This window comes from Plectropomus leopardus, chromosome 15, assembly GCF_026936395.1.
Source record: "Plectropomus leopardus strain MGB_pleo_1.0 chromosome 15, ASM2693639v1, whole genome shotgun sequence".
Classification (NCBI taxonomy): domain Eukaryota; kingdom Metazoa; phylum Chordata; class Actinopteri; order Perciformes; family Serranidae; genus Plectropomus; species Plectropomus leopardus.
In genome coordinates, this window is record NC_142190.1 from 6,704,017 (window position 1) to 6,724,983 (window position 20,967).

Below are 20,967 nucleotides of genomic sequence, written 5' to 3' on the forward strand. Positions count from 1 at the left end.
CTCCTGCACACGACAGCACATGTAAGACACAATCAGACCGTTGTTGACAAACAAGAAGCCTTTATTTTATTTTTTTTTTTAAGTGGAAAACAAAACTGCCGTTTCATTCATTATGATCCTGAATATGCACAATCAAGTATCTTAAGTGCACAATTTAAATCTAAGGTAATTTAGATAAGAATATAAGTTCAAAGGAGTTAATGATTGATTTCATGTATACACGCAAGCCTTTGATAAAAACTTCAAAATTACCACAAGTCCTGTCATACTGAGCTGGATGAGCGCGTCAGCTGAAAAAAAGGTTAAAGGCAACCCTCGACGAGACACGAGGAGAACAAAGTTTGAAAAAAATCTCTCTCCTGAACACCTAAAAATGACATCCAGCAGAAACAAACCGCAGCATAGAAGAGGGGGCGTGTTAGTCGCTCACAAACAGGTCTGCAGTCCCTCCTGAGGTGGAATGGTCCCACGTTAGACAAGCACACGGAAACGTCATGTGAATGAATTTTGTTACCTGCATTGGCTTTGCTGGAATCGTCTGTAAAATACTCTCGAGTTTTCTTCAGCCCTGAAGTGTGTGTGTGTGTGGGGGGACCAGACGTAGTGTTTCAGGATTGTGGTCATGGTAGCGGCATGTTCAAATATAGAGGAACATAGTAGCGTTTTTTTATTGTGTGTGTCTGAATATACAATAATTAAATGCATTTTACAGTCGGACAGAAGAAGCTGCTCACACACATCAAAAGGAAGAGGCTCTACATTAATTTTTTCTCACTACAGAGTGCAAATCAGATGCTTCACAACAGACCTTTTCTTTATAAACCCAGAAGAGAACTAGCTCTTCCCACAAGCCCGCCCCCTCCCCCCCATTGTACATAAACCATTTCCCATTCAAATAAAATAGACAAAAAGAAAAAAAATTAATCTAGTCGACACGGAATGTGAGAAAATTAATCTTTGTGATTTTTCTTTGACAACAAATAAAACTGAGTCCTTCATGACAGTTTAAAAAGGGGGAAAAGTAAAAAAAAAAAAAAAAAAAAAAGAGGGTGTCTGTTTTGTGCCCCGCTGCCTGTCGAGGGCAGAGAGAGACGCTAATGGTCTGGTGAAGGACTGTGGGACATGGATGGATGGTTGCTCCAGCCTGCATGTGGAGATAAGGGGGAGGGGTCTTTACATGCCGTAGCCGAAGCCGGGCTGAGCTGCTGGCTGACTGTATCCTGCAGGCGCCTGGTACCCGTAGCCGTAAGGCTGCTGGGGGGCCACAGGTACGCTGGGGCCCGCTGTCAGCATCAGCTGGGGATTGCCTGCAGGGGACACACACACAGGAAGGGTTAATTAACACCTGAACAAACTGGCTTGATTTCTGTCAAAGGAATGAGAGGAAGAAGGCAATGAGCAACTTAACAAAAAATGGCCCGAAAATTAGTAAGATATTGGTTTTTCGGGGCCGATACTGATTATTAGTGGTAAACTGATATTTGCAACCGATACGCATTTACAATAAAAATGCAAATCTGTCTGTCAAGATTTAGAATATATTTAAGAATATAACAAACTCCAACACAAAACCTTGTTTAAATGCCATTTAGAAAATGATAAATCAACATGACATGCAGCCAATACAGCAACTTTCTTTTATAAAGTTAAGTGAAAATTTGAAGTAAAAGTGAAAAAATACAAATAGCTTCCCGAGGTTCTACAGAGTAAAAGTTCCTCTCATGCTGACACTTCCTTTGCACTTTTTAATTAATTAATTTCATTGGCATTTATTGAAAATGCCAATACAGATAATCATTAAAATGCCAAATATCGGCCCCGATAATCTGTCTACCAAAAATTAGCAGGAAATTGACAAAAAGTTACAAGAAAATTAACTGAAAATAAGCAACAAAAAAAGAAAAGTAATAAAAACCCAACCCAAACAGACCTAAGAGAGTCAGCGGTTGAAAAAAAGGGGGAGGCATATCACATTATTATTTTTTTTAAAATTGAGGGATTTTTTTAATTTAATCTTTTTGCTGATTTTTAAAGAAAACATGCCTTGCAAACCGTCAGGCGCACGGGTCAAACCACGACCACACAGGCTCAGTTTATTTTATTAATAAATAAAAACTAAAAATTATTGCTGATTGTTGCCAATTTGGTCATGAATACCAAAAGTTACAGGGCAGCTATAATTTAAAGTGCTTTAATAACTTCTGGTGTGGACTGCTGCCTTTGCTTTTGATGACAATGAAATGGACTCAGATGTCCTGAGAGGACGGTTACCGTAGACGATGGGTTGCGTCTCCGTTGCCTGCTCCTCCTCTTTCCGTAGGGACTCTGAGGTTTCTAGTTTATCTACCTGCAAAGCAAAGAAACGATAGCATTTAGAGTAAAGTAACAACACTTTAAAGTGTAAACATACTAAAATTTTAAAAAAACCCTAAAAAACATTTGCTGTTCCGAAATAGCAGCTTCCTCTGCAGGATTCTCCGTCATTCAAGTGACGTGCACACGCATCTGCATCTGTAGAGCAGCCAATAGGAACCCCTGTTCGCTGAAATGACCTGTGATTGGCCAAAGTCTCCCATCTAAAGCGTGAAAACAGAGCCAAGAGGAGGTGCCAAAATGAAACTGCCTACTCCAGCTTTAAACTAATCACGTTCATTTCCTCCTCTCTTACTGTCTGTGCTGCCTGACAGTCACAACAAAGCAGCCACTTCTTAAAAAAATAAAAATCAACAAATAAAAAAAATAATAAGTAGAAAAAAAACTTCTTCAGGCAGCAAGACAAATGCGAGAAGTGTTGATATCAGCTCCTGGCAGCACAGCAGCAGCACCTGGATGCAGGTTATTTCTCTAAAAGTGAGAGCTTATTCAGCAGTGCACTCTCCCGAATCAGAAATAAACAGTCGCTCTGCAAATTAAGTTCTCCGCACACATTTACAACGAGCTGAAGCTTCACTGTAAACAGTCTCATGCTTTAAGGCAGTGATACTCAACTCACGACCCGCGGGCAAAATCCGGCCCCTGATAGGGTGCCGTGTGGCCCCAAACCATTGATTCAAACTAGGATTAGTTTTTGTACTTTTAGTGTACATGAGATGCCAGAGCGTATAAAAATAAAGCATGTATATCCAAAAAAGTGCCTGAGGAGGATCCCCTACATCCCCACAGAGGTCCTATTGAAGCCCCTACAGCCCTGAAATCCTAAAAACATCCTAAAATCCTAGAAATGTCCTAAAATCTTAGAAATGCCCTTTAATCCTAGAATTGTCTTAAAATATGAGAAATGTTCCACAATCTGAGAAATTTTCTAAAATCTGAGAAACGTCCATAAAACCTAGAAACATCCTAAAATCTAACAAATGTCCCGAAATCTGAGAAATAACCTTAAATTCTAGAAATGTCTTAAATTCCAAGAAATGTCCTAAAATCTGAGAAACATTGTTAATCTTATAAGCTTTTTAAAATCCTAGAAATGTCCTAAAGTCCCAGAAACCTGTGTGGGGCTGCTGCGACTGGCCCCCCAGGTTCCTGTTATTTTGTATGTGGCCCCCAAGCAAAGCAAGTTGAGTATCCCTGGTCTAAGTGTCGTACCGCCGGCAGTGAGTGAAAGGCTGCAGCACTGAGATGCAGTTTGGGAGGAGGGGGGAGGAGGAGGAGGAGGAGGAGGAGTCTCAGGCCAGGTGCTCACTACAGCTCAAGGCTTTCAACAGGAAGCCAGGCACAAGCATCCCCCCTGCAGCTGCGTATCAGCAGGTGACGTCTCCATGCATGCTTTAATCCACCAGCTGGCAATAATCCGAACACAACCTCTTCAAAAGCAAACAGCGTCATGTAGAGCAGTGTCAACATCTGTGAGGAAATGCACCTTTAAGGGAGTACTTAACCTCAGAAATAAATATATGTTCATCAATTATTTACCTCGTGAATTCACGCTAAATTTGTGAAGAAAGCATTTTTTGCACATCTGTTTCGTGGAACAGGTGCACGGGAGAAGGATGACCAAAAGTTTAATTTTAACACACTGTCTGTTTGAAAGAATAAATTTCTTCGAAATGTTTCTGAGCTTCATCAAGATCTCAACGTTGCAAATAAATGTAGTTTTGCAAGTTAGACAGTGTTCAGGAGTTCAGGACATCCAACAAATTTATTACAATCCCACCCTGAGGCCAATGTGATGTGCCGTTTTTTTAAAATGATAACTGATTAAGCATGCAGGTTAATGCTGATGTCAAGATGTGGCTAATGCCGATGTGGTGAATACAAAATCTCTGATCCTGTATTCGTGCAGCAGGCAGCTACAGGTTAATTTCCTCAGATTCTGAGTTTAGTTACAGACTACATATCTACAAAGCTCGCCAACAACAACAATCCGGCTTGTGAGATGTCTCAGTGACTGCGTCAAAGTGAGAGTGCCGCTAAGACCATGCACACTCCAGGCTGCAAGTCTTCCGAGCTCCACACTTTAAGATCAACACAGAGCGTGAGCTTTCACCTGTTCCTGAATCGCATCAACCTGGAAGAGAAGAGGTGCAGCATAGAAGAAGAAAATTGAAAAAAATGTAAAACACACAACCTGATCAGAGAGAACTTCCTCTGTTATTTAAGCCACAAGGAAATCACCAGTATCGTCAAATTTTCAGTATGAATTCAAGTAACGTGGTTCCCGCACATTTTCATGCTGTGGTGTGGACACAACATTAAAAACACAGCTGCTGCTGCGTTAGCTGCTAACCGGAGAGACTGACCTGACTGTTCACCCTCAGACCCGACAGGAAATTACTAAGACTGTTGATCGCCGCCGAGATATTAAAAGATACGATACCACAACACTTGTTAGAAGCAGTAACCAAACATCAGACATGATGAAGTTAAGAAAATGTTCATTTTGGACCTGACAGTTTCTTTTTTCTTAATTATTAAGAAAACAAAACAAAATACTAATTATGCAAAATTAAAAGAGCTAAAAAGAAAACACTATCAAAAGCACTGCTCTCACACACACACACACACACACACACACACACACACACACACACACACACACACACACACACACACAGAGACGGACTTAAACTTAAGCAATTATTTCCGTGTGCAAGTAATGTAACTAATAACTGCTGAGTTTGATGTTTTGTTTTTTATACTGTTTATCTTGTACACACCTTGCTGCTGCAACAACGCAAATTTCCCCACTGTGGGACTAATAAAGGATTATTTTATCTTAAAAGAATCATAATATATATATATTTTAAGGGAAAGTCTTACTTTTTAAGTCTCAATCTGAGATTACACATGGGCACTGAGAACTGCCACAGGTTCACCTGCTGCCCGTGCACGTTTTGTATAAAAATACTCGGAGTCAATGTGACTTCGCTACTCTGCCATTGCAACTAGAGCTGGGAGATATGCACTAAAATTATATCACACAATAACCGATATATATCTCAATATCTTAAAATTTCCTCAAAAGCACTTCCTAAAACTGGGAAACAGTTTTAGCTTTTTTTTCTTAATTTAGAAAAATTCTGTTTGATGTGACAATATTAATACTGTATTATATATAATATAATATAATATAATATTAATAATGTAGAAATAATGACTAAGCGAGTAAAGGTAAGAATTAAAACAATTGCCTGATATGTTGAGAAAAGTACATCACTTTACTGTAATTCACCTTTAAAATGGGTAAAAAAAACCCCCAACATTTATTCCATATCACAATATTCATTATCTCAATGATATTTAGTCTCATATCTTGATACGATATAATAACTTTATATTGCCCAGCCTTTACTGCAAACTACATTGTGGTCGAGAGTGGAAATTGCAGCGTGAATGACAGAAATAATCACTTTTTTCATTCTTTCACAGGAGTGATAAACCTGTTGTTACAAAGCAGATGTTTTTTGCCTGTTTATAAGCATTTTTGCAAACATCTGCACAAATATATAGGTCTGTGATTTGCACAAGTTTATGGTGCGGACATTCTCCGCAGCCTGCATGTAGCTGCGAGTGTGCACTAACATCAAAACATCCTCAGTTCACTGAAAACCAGTCTGAACAGAGCTGACCCACCTTGCTGAGGTACTCCCTCATGACCTGAATGAAGTATGGCATAGAAAAGTCCATGATGTTGTGCCTCCAGGCGGTCTCCAGCACCACGTCGGGCCGCAGCAGGTCGTAGCACGTGAACAGGCAGGCGGCGAAACACTCCTTCTTCTCCTCCTGTAGGAACCAGGACAGCAGCTCCTCTGCCAGCTCGATGTCCTTGGACTCTGACGCGTACTGCATGGCATCCTGCAGGGGACACACGATACACGCACACGGGTCAGGAGAGCTCGAAGCCGCAGTGCATCAGAAACGCAAAGAAAGTAAAGAAAAAACACCTTGTAGAGCTTGTCTTTCTTGCAGAGCTCCACACTCTGTTTCCAGCGGTTGTTGCCCTTGAAGAGATAGGCAGCGATTCTCCTGAACTCAATCAGCTCGTGCTTCTCCAAGCGCTGGGCCAGTGAGATGTTGTCGAAGTTGTCGTAGGCATCTATTGATGTCCTCAGTGCCTAACATGAGTGTGACGGGGAAGCAGAAGGATATGAATAATGACATTCATGTAACAGAAAGATTAAAAAGGTTCCAACACATTTTTACCAGTGAATTTTCAAATCTTTACCACATTTCATGACTAGTATGAGCAGTATATTTGCCGCCTCACCTGATAGTCCTCCTCTGTGATGAAGAGGTTGTTAAGTGCTTCGTTGACTGATTTGTTGTTGTGGTTCTGTACTGACCGCAGGTAGGGTTTGACCAGGGGCAGCTGTTTCACCTGTGAACACACACACACATTCATCACTTCACTGACCAAGTTTCCATCTGAATTTAGCACAAATTATAACAGCATTTACAGAAACTCTGCAAAAGACATGTAGAGGCATCCTTTTTGTCCAAAGCTATTATGTAAATATTCAGAGGTGCATCATGATGAACAGTGGGTGGAGCTAATTCTCCTGTCAGGAGCCCAATCCTTTTTTATAAGGAACACCTTCTCTATCATTTAATAAACTGACGACCCCCAACATATTTTATAGATATGCAATAACATATTCAATGCACTACAGTAACAGTACAAAACAACTTATAAACTGTACAATTAACCCAAAAACAGCAACAAGTTGTTTATAATGAGCCATCTGGATGAAGCTTGAGCAGATTATTTCCTGCAAATATTGCAAAATTTTTCTGATATTTGTCATTCATGATTGAAAGATTTTTTTTGAGAAATTCAGTGTTTAGGAGAGAGTGAAGGCTCTGTGAATATATGTATGGGTTCAGGTCTTCACTGCGCCCCTTGAGATTCAAAAAAAAAATTCATATCTTGAATATTAATCTAAACTTTAAATCTAAACTTAAAAAAATAGTTTTAGTTTCACAGTGATGGAAAATGCTGATATAAAAGCCCATTTTATAGTTTTTTTTTACAGCTCTTATATTGAAAAGGCCTTGTGACTCTTCAGTTAAGCTTTGGCGACCCCTGGTGGTGGTCTGGACCCACAAGTTGGGAAACAGTGCAATAAACCAATACAGAGGACACAGTGAGGTGTTAGATCAATAACATCATCTGAAACAGTAGAAAACTGCGTTAAAGATGATGGGAATATGGTATTTATGTTTGTGTCATGTATTAATTTGAGGAATGTTATCGTCTCTGTACCACACACATCTGATGTTTTAGTCTGCTGCAATTTTTTAAAGTTTCTTCAGTGATGAATAATGCTGAAAGGAATATACACGACCGAATGACTGTTTGCATATTAATTACTCACCATTGTTATGTTGAGTTCTTTAAGGAAACTAGAAGATGTTTGTCTTGCATGTCTCCAGGTTTTAAACAGGTTTTAAATGCGCAAATTAAAAACACACATAAAGATAGATAGAAAACAAAAGCGGAAATGTCTATCGCACACATTCTCCATGATAATGAGAGATTAAAGTGTTACCTTGGTGAAGAAGTTGACAGCGCGAGAGTGGTCCAGTCTGGGGGAAAGCACTATGAGCAAATCATTCAGTAACAAGGGCTTGAACTCCAGGTAGAACTGCGTGGCTTTGTAGTACAGCTCCACGTTGGCCACCTGCACGGTGCAGAGGGAGACGATTAGAAACACGGGAAATATAGATCATACATGTTTTTAACAATAATTTCAAAGACTTTCAGGCAAATTTTTATGACGATGCATTTTCAGAAACAACCATCAATAGTCACTTTTCTATTACTATATACGTTAAGTTTTTTAAAATATGTATTATTTTAGCTTTATTATTGGATATTTAAACATAACTTAGGGACTACCATTTATGAGAGGGGAAGGGGTGTTGCAAAAAGAGGGAGGCATTTAAAATCATTTTTTCAGCACTGTTTTTTTTTTTTTTTCAGCTTAGGGGAGGGACATACAACTTTAAATCACTGGATTTTGTATCATTTTTACTGCCAATTTTTTAAAGAAAACATGCAACTTGAGACCTGTGGGTTTGGGGGGCATGTTTTCTTTAAAAAGTTTGGTGATTTTTTTTCCCTTTAAAATTTTTTGGGCGATTTTGAAAGAAACATTTTGGGAGTCCTTTCTATATTTTTTTTGCAATTAAAAGAACAATATTTTGTTGTTTTTTCTTAAACATTTTTGGTGATTTTTGAAGAGAACATGGCTGCAGGTTCGGAGGGCGTATTTTCTTCAAAAAGCCAAATAATCAAACTGTACCTTGGTGATTATGTCTTTGAACTGTCCCTCCTTCCAGGCGTCTGTCGGGTGGTTCATCATGGTGATGATGGCGTTGTCGAACTCCTCGTATTTGTCGTACAGGAAGACGAGCTCGGCCCACAGGTGAGCCTGCTCCGCTGCTCTCAGGACCTTGGGGATGTTCACTCTGGACCAGAAGAGCTCCAGATGCTCCCTCATCTTCTGGGGCTTGAACTTGGAGTAAAGGATGGCCAACTCCGTGAACATCCCCATGTGAGCGCGCTCCAGGCCCAGGGCGGCCTCCAGCATGGTGATCAGCTCCTCGAAGTAACCGCGGTCCTGAGAGAGAAGAGATAAATGTAGTGTTTTCCAAAATTCACATTTTATCTGAAAAAATATTCCGCTTCAGTCCATATTTGTTGGCATTTAGCCTTTAAAATTAGATTTTACTGTCCTCAAAAATGGATAACTAGGTAGTCTAACAGCAATCTGGCAGCATCACATTTACTGATTAAAGAAAGTTGATTTCATAAAAAAGACAAAAACAAAACTCAATGAATCCTATGAAACTCTTTTTCCAAATAGAGGACCTTTTTTTATTTAGGGCGATGGCACCTTAATATGACGACAGACTTTCAAAGCTTAATTCAAAAATCTCATCAGAAGCTTTAAACATAAAAACCCCCATAAATAAATGACATAAAATTCTTACTTGGTAGTAGTTGATGAGCTCCTCCAGCTCGTCGGCGTGCACCACGATGTGGAGACCGCACATCTGGGCAAGTCTGAACTCCTTTCCGTCCACGCAGGCAAAGCACACCTCCTTCCAGGTGCGGGTGCTGTTGGCCTTACGGGCGCCGTCCACAGCGGCCTGGTACTCCCCGAGGTGCACCAGAGTTGAAGCCAGACGACCAAAGTTGGAGACGTTGTTGTAGAGCAGCTTGGCGGCGTCATACATTTTCTCGTCGTAGCAGCGGTCACCGACCTAAAGAACGGGTACAATAAAAACAAAGGGTTTACTTCTTGTCTCGACTGCTTATTGACAGCGGGCTGCGTGAGAACGACGCTCACCTGCTGGATGTGAGCGTTGTTGGGGCCATTGATGAACTCTTCCAGCTCAGCCAGGCGGTTGGTTTTGGCCAAAGCAAAGATGAGCTCCGTCTCCACGTAGGACTCGCGGGCCTTCTTACGAGCCATCTGAAGGAATTTGACCAAGTCCTCCCAGTTACCTGAAACACATGGACAGTAATATTAACCCTTAAAAACCCCTGGTATTTCCTCATGATGGCTGTAGGAAATCGTCATTTTCATGATCCTGTTTAAATCAATCTAAAAAATTAAAATGTTAATAGCTAGAGTGTACATTATTTTTGCATCAGAAAGCTCAAGTTTCTGTTTTTTCGCATTATCACGCCATGACGTTACATCACCGTACATGCAGTGCAAATGTGGTAACAGCATGCTGTGCTGCCTGCATTTCTCCATAATGCCGGCAGCATTTTTTTTTTTGAGAATTCTGTATATATTGATCTCAAATAAAAACCGAAATAACAAGAACTTTCTTTCTTTTTACAGCAAAAACTTAAAGCTTCTGTCTTCCATGTAATCACACTGTTCGGTTGGATTGACGTCATTACGTGATTGTGGTTTTGCACCACGTGAAAATGCATGACAGAGGGATAAATGGAGTAAATGATGAAATTATTAAAACATCTCAAAAACGAAATAATGTACCTAGTCCAAGTAACTTACGGAATGTTATTTAAAAATATTTGGTCATGTTTCGGCATTTAGAAATATTTTGGATTAATATGTTTTGCGTGTTTATGTTTTTAAAATTTTGTTTATAACAGGTCAGATTTTTAAAAATTTGATTTTATATTTTTGACACAATTTAAATATTTTCATCAATTATTACCGTTTATTGACTTACATGAGCTGTTAGTTTAGGTTGTAGAGCATTTAGGAATATGACGTTTTTGAAGATACTCCAAGAAATGACATTGCAAAAATACCCATGTAAGTACTGGCAGATCTTTTCTATTGCAGAGTTCAAAGGGTTAAACACTTGTTGTGTTTCCACATTAACCTTTTTATTTTCAGTAGATGTGGGACATTAACTTAAGTGTATTTTATGCTGATAGTGTGCACTTTCAATAAAGCATTGCTGCATCAGCTGCAGCTATCAGCAAACACCCTGCAGTATAAAAGTCAAACAGCAAACTCCACAACACAGCAGAAGTGATTCACATTGATCGCCTTCAATCGAAGTGACGCTGGCAAAACACCAGCAGCTTTCTCTGAAACCCTGATCTGTTGATAGTAATTGATCTGCTCACAAAAAGTTAGGCGCTTTTCTCTCCCTCTTCTCTTATGAATTTACAGGGAAAGTTTAACTCAAAATAAAAGAAACACTATTGTTCCTCTGACCTGTAGCGCTGTTTATCAGTCTAGATTGTTTTGGTGCGAGATGCCAAGTGTTGGAGATATGACACTGCAGAGATGTCTGCCCCTTCCAAATAATTTAACTAAATGGCACTTGGCTTACGGTGCTGTAGATGGTGTAGATGGCATAGTGTTGTAGAAATCATGACCCGGTTACTCAAGATAATCCAGACCTTGTTGTGAGCAGTTTCATGTAGGAACTATTTTCTTTCTGTCAAACTACACCCACGAACCGAATCACCGTGCAGAAGGACGCATGCACTCCTTCTGCACGGTGAAACTGTGGGTGTAAAAAGTTTCGTACAATAATTCCTTCGTAAAACAGTTCACAACAAATTATGTGGATTATCTTGAGTAACAGGGCCATGATTTATGCAAAGAGACATTGCTGCAGGGTCATTTAAAAAAAAAAACAAAAAACTGGCCGCTTTTTTTTTGCTGCCATTAAGTTCCATTATGTTGGAGAGAAGGCAGACATCTCTACACTCAACTCACACCAAACCAATGTAGACTGATAAACAGCACTACAGGTAAGAGGAAAAATATGTTGCAGTGAACTGTCCCTTTAATAAAATCTTAACCAAGTCTAATTTTCTGTGCCACTTTTTCTCACTTGGGCTCAAAAATTCTCCTTACCACTCTTATCGGCAGCCTGCACCACCTCCATGTACGCGGAGGGATCATCGGCCTTGATGTAGGAGTCGATGGCTTCTTTAACCAAGTCCTTCTGTAGCTGAGCCTTCGCCAGCTGGCTCCACACAGCCGGCTCGTTGCAGCGTTCTGCAAACTCATAGGCACGGTCCAAGTTGCCAATATGTTCGATCAGCACCTAGGTTACAAAAAAACATGGACTCTCAACACTTGTTCAGTCAATACGGCATTAGTCTCGTTGTTTCAGAATCAATGACTGACCTGCACAGCAGAGGTGTTGACGTCAAACTTCTTGAAAATGGCAAAGGCTTCCTCAAAGAGCTCGTTGCTGATGGCAATGTTAGCGATGTCGGGAGCGTCGTAGTTGTCTAGCCTGCTGATGTACTCCATCACACGGGTACGGTCAGCTTTGATTGCAGTTAAGATCAGCAGGTTCTGCAGGTTTCTGTGGGACAGAGAAGACGTGGAACCCTCAGTATGACTTATTTTTGATTATGAAAGGACTCCACTTGGTCATGACACCAGAAATCTAACACTCAATACTAATACCAGTGAAATTTCACAATTCTCAACACCCAATTAGATACCACAATGAAAAACAAAGACACAAATATAAATCTCATGTAATTAAACACACACTCCTTTACATAAAGGTTACGATAAATCACCTTCAGTACTCTAATCTGTCAAAACGACAGACGGCTTTCAGATTTATCCCTTACTGTTATTATCCTTTTATGACGTTAAATTCACTCAATAATGGAAAATATTTGGTTAATGCAAAATCCGGCCCTGTCAGAACGAAAGAATTGCATCCCCCGTGCCTTTGGTACTTATGTTTTCATTACTTTGGCATAAACTTTGTTTTTGTAATATCCTGAAATATCAAAAAAAAAATCCAATATGTTTCAGCTACACACCTGTGTTCACTGAAGACAGAGTTGTCCAACACAATCTTCTCAAGCAGCTCAATGAGCTCGTTGGGCAAATCTGCAGTCATGAAGGCCTTGACTGTGACCGATACCTCCTCGGGGTCCTGGGTTTCTGACAGCGCTGTCTGCACCACCTGAGGGCAACGAGCAGAGGCTAAGCGAGGCAGCAGGCAGCTGAATGAATTGAAATAAGACTCGTTTTGTGCGTGCTTTACCTGGTCGATGAGTGGTCGTCTGAAGGGGTTGCTCTCCAGCAGCACGCTGGCCCACAGGTCAGGGTCTTTACGGCGCACCAGGTAGCGAGACAAGCTCTTGAACAGGGAGTTCTCATTGCACACCTGATGGGAAAAAAACACAAATTATAACTAGTTTGCTTGCTCTGATACCAGCATAGAGAATTGTAGCAGAAATAAGTACCAGCACAAGTATATAAAAATATCACACAAAAGGAAATGCAGTAATAGTACAATTTCAAAATACAGTATTAGACAATTAGCAGTACTACATGAATATTTAAATTGTAATATGAATAACATGCTGAGTGTGTGAAGTGTGTAAAATATAAAACCTTATTCTACAATGCAATGTATAAAACTAGTATGAAGTTCAAAGTATGAAAATATACTCATGCGTGCAATGCTACAATGAGCAACAGAGATATATATAAGTAAGAATAACAATAAGAATACAAACAGTATGTGTCACATGATAAATATACCCTGCATTCAAGAAGAACATTGCACATCTGAATAATTGCACAGAGGATTGCTGTGGTTAAAATATCGCACCAAATATTGCAGTTAAGACAGTAATATAAAGAATTATTGCACCTTAAAACCCTATTGCACATCTGAAGCATCATAATAAATTATGGATTTTTTTTTACATCAAAATGGAAAGTGAACTGAAACAGAGACATTTATCAAAATTCATCCTCACATTGATGAGCTCCTGGTCACACTGTCCTCTCTCGTAGGCCACACAGGCGAGGTGGGGGTCTCTCTTCTCGCAGTACTTTCCCACCACGCGGCTGTCGTAATACGGGTTCTCCCTCAGGAAGCGTTCAGGGTTGTTGTTGCTGTCAATGTAGATCTTTGCCAAAGCATTGTGGGTGGCGGGCTCCTCACAGCCTTCGTGGATACGAGACTCCAGCCAGGGCAGCAGCAGCTTCAGTCTGCAAGACAAAAACGGATGTCAGGCACCGGCTGGCACAACATGGTTACATGTGCACCAGTATTCTCCTTTTTTTTGTACAATATTCTTATTGAAGAAAATGAGAAAATGTTGTACATCCCATCTTTCTGGTCCGAAGGAGAAACACACCTGCTTTTAAACTTTATAAAATAACTTGGATATCAACAGGTTTCTTGATATGCACAAATAATGCAGCACCAACATTTTTAAGAGGGTAAAGGAAGGAAGACAAAGTCCAACAAATCTGCAAATGGTCGGAAACTTTGAAAATAATCCTTCTTTTGATGCAAAGAAGCAAAATGACAAGCGGCTCCGGCTGCTCTACTTAAATATTTTGAAATAATAGACAACATGTTATATTATATTATATTCATTTACATTAGACATGTAAACAGCTTAGTAGGAATATAGTCTTTTTTTAAATAAACGCAAAAACATTTCTCTCCTGATGGTTAACCTTTCTGAATTGAGGTCAAAACTTTTTAGTTGTTCAAAGACAGACATGTAGGTGGAATAGTGCAGCACCTGTTCCTCTTTTCCACCTCAGCGACCAGTTCATCAGTGGAGAACTGTCCCCTGACGACCAGGATCAGGCTCTTGATGACATCCTCTGAGCAGTCCACGTCTAAGAGACCACCGACCACGACAGGCAGACGGCTTGGATTCACCTACGACACACATTTAACAATAAACCTCATGATCCTATCTCTGCAATACAAGTACACAGTATAATCATGATGCATTTGAATGCTCCTTCAGTACCTTCTGCACATAGATCTCGATGTACTTCTGCAGGTTGTTGCGGTACAGGTAGAGGACCAGGTCGTGGACAAAGTCAAAGCGGTCACAGACGATGATGAGTGGCAGCTGGTCAGTGAGTTTGGCTTCCTGTACGTCACACACAGTGCAGAATAAGGTCAGTGAGAGGACACAACAAACAAAACAGCAATTTACAAGCCACAAAACATCAACCAACCTCGGTGCAACAGGGTTGATCTTTTACCACTGAACTTACAACATATTTACATGATACTTAATTTACTCTCAGTCACTGAAAATGAAACTTAAAATGTCATTTTCCAGCTACGTCAACCTCCTTTAAAGGGTAAGTTTGCCATTTGTCAACCTGAACCTTATTTCCCCATGTTTTTGTGTCTAAGTGACTAATGGAAATGATATATTTTTAAAAAATTGGTCCAGTTTTGAAAGACGATGCTGCAATGTCATCATTTATACACCATAAGATTGTTACTGTGCGTTATATCACTATTATAGCATTACTGAATGGATTATACAGAGATGGACCTTTAAATTAAAGATTTAACTTTGATTTTTTGTTTTTAATTTGGTTTTTTTTTTCACCAGAAACAGCTTCAAAATCACCATCTCCAAACCCACCAAACTCCATTTAATAAACAGTAATGTTATCATCGTAAAACTCGACAGAAACAAAATAAAACTCACTAAAGCCATCCTGGTTTATCTTTTCACTGTTCCAACAATTGCCAACTCTGGTTTGTTTGAAATAAAATCCTTGTTCACCCAGTTTGATGTTAAAAAATATGCTTGCTCTGTATAATTAGTTTATTTAAATGTAGTTTGGTGGGTTTGGCGATAGCAATTTCGGGTCTGTTTTTCATTACTGAACTTGTTTCAAAAATTGTTTTCTTTCGTCATTTGGGCACAAAACATGAGAAAATAGTGTCCAGGTTGAAACATATCAAAATTGCCCTTTAAGTACTTAAAAAAATACACATTTGAAACAACTTAATGGGGGAAAAGAAAAAGGTTTGTCACTACAACAAATGGTTCATCACATTGAAAAATTAGTGCGTTTCACAGTAGAGTCACGGAACAAGACCTCAAAATACTCTTAAGAAGCTTACTTAATTATTAGCTGACAGTTGTTGGGTCAACACTTGACAGCACTGACCACTAGTCCTCTGTACCGCACTGCCGCCATCCACACTCACACAGGATTAACAAACTGGGATTGTAAACCTTGTTGATGTCATCCAAGAACATGCTGCACTGACTAAAGGCTTCTAATACAGGAAACTACGCACACAGACACCTTCAATTCTTCAAATCAGAAATACAGGACCCTCACTTGTTAGCCATTAACTGCAACTACACACAACACACCCCATGAATGACTACATACAGCTATGTAGTATGGGTGTATGGACTGTGGTGTATAAGCATACACACCTCCATACAAATCCCAGTTTAAATCCTGTGCCTAAAGTTCAGGGGTAGGGGTGAAAACAAAAAAAAGAAGGGAGAGGACCTGTACTGTGGGGAGGGATCGGTTTACCTGATACATGTCCTGCCATTGCAAAGACAAAAGAGGAAAAGCACAAAAGATAATTGACTGCTGGGGATCTTTGGTGATAATTTTCTATTCTACCAACAGGTGTAAAATTCGTCGTTCAGACAAGATTTTACATTTTAAAAAAGCAACAGTGTAGATTGGGAACACAAAGATTAATAAGTCTCTTTGAGTAAAACAGCGAGAGACAGAACCAGCTGTTAAATGTATGGGTTGAATCACTCCAGATGTTTCTGTGGCTTTACCTTGAGGAAGTTCTTGACGCGCTCAGGGTCGTAGCAGTTGCTCTCTCTGCAGATCCTCTCCACCTCTTTGATCTGACCCGTCTTACAGGCGGCCTGGATGTATTTGAAGTGAACCTCAGGGTCCTGACTGAAGTTCACAATAGAGCCCAGGAAGTAGAACAGACCTAAGAGACACAGACAGTCACTTAACAATGTAACTATAGCATCAAAGATCCAGTAATGCATCTTAAAACAGTGGTTCCCAGTCACAGATTTCTCCTGAGTCATTAGTTCAAGGTCGTCACAAGAGAAAACCGACCTCACATTCAATTTCATTTCACAAATTAACACATAAGCTTACAACACAGTTAAATAAAACAAACTAACAGAAGAAAGTGCTACAATTAAGTAAATATATAACACTGCAAACAAAAAAGTGCATATTATGGCACCGGGACGGGTGACATGAAAACACCTTAAAGGCACAGCATGCTAATGGGCTAAATAATACCAATAAACTACTGAAAAAAAACAAAACAAAACAGGTCGACATGATAAAAGAGGCCTGTAACAAAATCAGTGCTTCAAAATAAAGTGTGTTTTTACAAATTGACACGTTCGTGAGTCACTTGCAGCCCATCATGTATGGACCCATTTTTGAACCACGACCCACTAATTGGAAACACTGTCCTTAAACATTTAAAACTGTAGCTCCATGACTGGTGTTCTGCTCTTCCCGTCATCCTTTCTGCTTCATTATTCCAGTAATAGAAGAGGTTAACTGAATCACCTCCAGGCCTTTCTGCTCAATTTATTGATTGCTGCCTCTGCGCTGGCCTACTTTTCTAATTGATATTTTGGGGACATCCGTCATTACGTGCATGGGCAGGAGGGGATGTCTACACAAATACAATAGATGTTAATTTTGTTAGCTATTCTCTCCATGTTAGTTTTATTTTTATTTTTTAAAATCATATTAAAGAAAACCAGAACTATTAAGTTATGGTTTTAGTTTTTGGTGCAAAACTCAGTGCCCTGTAATTATATATAAACGAAGTTTCAATGCACGCTTTTTTGATGTTTGTTTGTTTTGTGGCATTTTAATGGTTTGTGATGTGTTAGTAATGTGGTGCATCCTGTGTGTATTGTTTTAATGTTTTAGGTATAAATAAAAATTTCACAAATTTCAATGCATATAACTTGCATCTAAGGATGCACAGTGATATCAGCATGTCATCATTATCGAAAGATATTGGCTTTGACATGAAATATCGGAATAAGTCAACATGCTGATTTCTGCCGATATCACAAACTAATTTTTTTTAATTGATATAATGAACTGGTAGAAAATATCAACCCTAACTGAAAGTATTTTTCTTATTTTGCAAGATGACTGAATATCATATACACTGAAAAGCATTGTATTTTATGTCTCTATCTGCTGTCGGGCCATCACGATAAGAGTATGCATAATATGGTGTTCATTCCACAACAGAAGAGACTTGATTATCACTAAAATATGGTGGGGAAAAAACATCAATATTGGTTATCAGCCAAATAAACTGTTTTTGTATTGGTATATCAGCAAAAAATCAAATATTTTGCATCCCTATTTGCATCCATGATTTTCATAAATGGAGTAACTCATGTTTCTAGAGGAATCAGTTAGTGTGGATTATAATTACTGTGTTTCACTGAAAAAAGAGTCAAATATCGAATGACGTTGAATGCCAATGTAAAGTTTGTGATCTCACCTTCGAAGCTCTTGAAGGACTCAAAGAGCTCAGTGAGAGACTGTGTGGTGAGCTGTTCATGGTACTTGGAAGCCACCTGGACACAGATCTGCAGGTTCTGGCGAATGTTAGCCGACAGCATGGCCCTGAGACACTCCAGAGAGTCCTCCACCGACAGCGAGCCAAAGAAGTTCACCAGCCACTGGAGAGGGAGGAGGGAATTTTAATTTAACTCACGGGTCATGTAATATCTACCTTGTACATGTATTAAGAAAAAAAAACACGATAAGCAATGAAAAAGTAAGACAGACTCTACTTTAAATTGAATTTCATTTGGGCAGTAACTGAAACCTACCTCTGGGTTGAGCAGGTGTGTGTGCACCACAGCGCGCTTGATGTCATACAGGTCGGTGTAGTGCTCCAGCGCCCTTTGCAGGAGTCCAGCCTTCTCGCACAGCTGGGCGATGTGGGCACGATCGTAGTTGGTGAACATTTGGTTGCCCAGGATAGCATCAGCAACCTGCACTCATGACACAAAGCAAGAAAAAAAGTTAGAAAAAAGTGCATCCCAGAACAATTAACCTTTTGAAACCTGAGCAAATTTGATTCCTTTCAAAAATATGCGAAGTTGTTACAAGTTGCAAGAAAATTTCCAGAGGAAAAAAACAACAGAAAAATGTAACAAAAACAAATATATATATATATATATAAATAAACAGTCAATAATAAACTGTTTGCTCAGGTTTCAAAGGTTTAAATGCATCTGAAAGGCATTCGAACACAGCACAAGTAATTTAGTGTTGGTTCTGGTTTCAAAGTGTTGACTGGATTGCTTTTAGTTCAGTATGTGTAGATGTGTAGAGAGAGCACCTGTGGAGCATGCATAAGGTTCATCTCCAGAAGGCGGGTCTGCAGTGGTCCCTCTGAGGGTCTGTTGTTCTTGAGAGCGTCCAGGAGGAATGACGTGCATTGCTGGATCAGGTTGTACTCCATGAATACATCCACGATCTGGACAGATATAGAGACACACAGGAGAGAAGTCAAGAGAGGAACCATCTGCTAAAAAACACTGACAAGAATATTACTTGTCAAAACACCTCGTTTAAACATTAGCATCACACTGCTGCTACAGTCTCCTAAAGCTCTGCACCACTGACAGGATCGAGCACGAGAGCTGCAAGAAGACCACAAACTTCTTTAAAGCTGCTGAAAAGCCATTTGAAGAGAAAAGAACACACATTCCTTCTTCCAAAAATGTAAGAAAGTCTCCACTGCAGTGTGTTTACTCTTGTTACCTGCCAGTACAGCACTTTAGGCAGCTGTGTCAGCAGTCGACATTTGCAGTGCAGAGCATCTGCAGCAGCAGGAAGCAAAGGAAAAGGTGCATTTCCTTTCTTGGATAGCTGAGGTTTACAGATGTTTGCAAGTCACGTGACTCAGTTAAATACTTTTTCCACTTCTAAGGAAAGTTTGGGGTAGACTTGTTGACTGTAGACTTTGGCTGTAAGTAGGTCAGAATGTCTCTCTTAATTTAAAATTACAAACCTTGTGCTGCCGGGCAACAGCTGATTTCTAAACTCCTACTACACTATAAGACACAGAGTAAGAAAAATCCACGTGTTCCTGACGGATCACTGGAAATCTCTCTGCCCTCCTCTGACCTGTGTGATGTCAGCCAGTGGCTCTTCATCCTGGACCAGCATCTGGGCAAACTGCAAGCCTTGTTCTGGGTTGATCCGCATCACATTCCTGAGCAGGAAGATCCAGTCTGGAGTGTAGCCAACCTGCAAGAAAAAAGTGGACACATCTACATTACAATCAAGTTTTAGTTCAAATTTTAAATCCATTAAATTATGTGACAAACTCCAACAAAAAGTTGGAGTATTAAGTATAATCAACACAAATGTTGATTATACTTAATAAAGACACAATAAGACATGAATGTTTTACTTTTTTGTGCAATATACTTTACTGAAAATGAAAACCTTGGATTAGGCATGAGAGGAGGCTTTCTGTTTTGATATATCATATCATGTGCGCTCTCCTTTATGGGCCACTCCTTTCATCATTTGGGAGTTATGAAACGTGTCAGGGCTCAAATATCATCTCAGCTGGACAGACATACCTTCTTGGCGTACAGGACGATCTTGGGGAACTGACCAGTCTCTGCAAAGCACTGGATGACTTTGTTGGGGACATTGGCCCTCAGGTAGACACTGAGAGCCAAGGTGGGATCCACTGCCTTCACCAGATCACCCAATTCCTCCGAACACTCCAACTGAAATACGGAACACGTGACATCAGCACTGGAAGCAATTTAGGACAATTTATATATAATAACAGTAATAATAATAATATTTTGTGTCAAATGAACAAAGGACACCATACTAAGGTCAAGAAAATTAATAGCAAATATGGTAATTATGGGTGACAAAAAAACAAACATTTAAATATATGGATATATGCTGAATACAAAATTAGTGGAAATTAAAAATTTGATTCTCTTGTTTGCCTTTGGGGCAGCTTTTTCCAAGCTGGCCTTACACCGAATGACTTTTCAATTAATTTCACTGTCGCAGAGGATTTTTAAATGTCACAATAAAATCATGAATTTGAGAGTTCTGTGCGACCACATAATCTCTATCATTTGGTGGAAAACTCAGTCCCAGCTGTCTTAAGTCAGTCTTTTCTTGTGTTTTTGTTCCAACAAAATCAAGAATTCTTGGCTCTCTT

General features: G+C 39.7%; 1 protein-coding gene across 1 annotated transcript in view; it reads right to left on the reverse strand.

Moving 5' to 3' along the window:
• Positions 1-40: 40 nt before the first annotated feature.
• cltca (clathrin, heavy chain a (Hc)) overlaps positions 41-20,967 on the reverse strand; it is a 48,056-nt gene continuing 27,129 nt past the window's right edge. Inside the window, exons 9-30 of the mRNA XM_042499164.2 lie at positions 20,360-20,512; positions 19,896-20,018; positions 19,105-19,242; positions 18,590-18,754; positions 18,256-18,436; positions 16,523-16,686; positions 14,708-14,833; positions 14,471-14,613; positions 13,691-13,925; positions 12,967-13,089; positions 12,740-12,885; positions 12,081-12,264; positions 11,805-11,997; positions 9,795-9,952; positions 9,436-9,708; positions 8,745-9,062; positions 7,989-8,120; positions 6,707-6,817; positions 6,384-6,554; positions 6,073-6,294; positions 2,272-2,347; positions 41-1,307 (exon numbers count right to left, since the gene is read on the reverse strand). Coding sequence (XP_042355098.1) covers positions 1,174-1,307; positions 2,272-2,347; positions 6,073-6,294; positions 6,384-6,554; positions 6,707-6,817; positions 7,989-8,120; positions 8,745-9,062; positions 9,436-9,708; positions 9,795-9,952; positions 11,805-11,997; positions 12,081-12,264; positions 12,740-12,885; positions 12,967-13,089; positions 13,691-13,925; positions 14,471-14,613; positions 14,708-14,833; positions 16,523-16,686; positions 18,256-18,436; positions 18,590-18,754; positions 19,105-19,242; positions 19,896-20,018; positions 20,360-20,512 — 3,669 coding nt within the window. The 3' untranslated portion in view covers positions 41-1,173. The remainder of the gene's footprint in view (positions 1,308-2,271; positions 2,348-6,072; positions 6,295-6,383; positions 6,555-6,706; positions 6,818-7,988; positions 8,121-8,744; positions 9,063-9,435; positions 9,709-9,794; positions 9,953-11,804; positions 11,998-12,080; positions 12,265-12,739; positions 12,886-12,966; positions 13,090-13,690; positions 13,926-14,470; positions 14,614-14,707; positions 14,834-16,522; positions 16,687-18,255; positions 18,437-18,589; positions 18,755-19,104; positions 19,243-19,895; positions 20,019-20,359; positions 20,513-20,967) is intronic.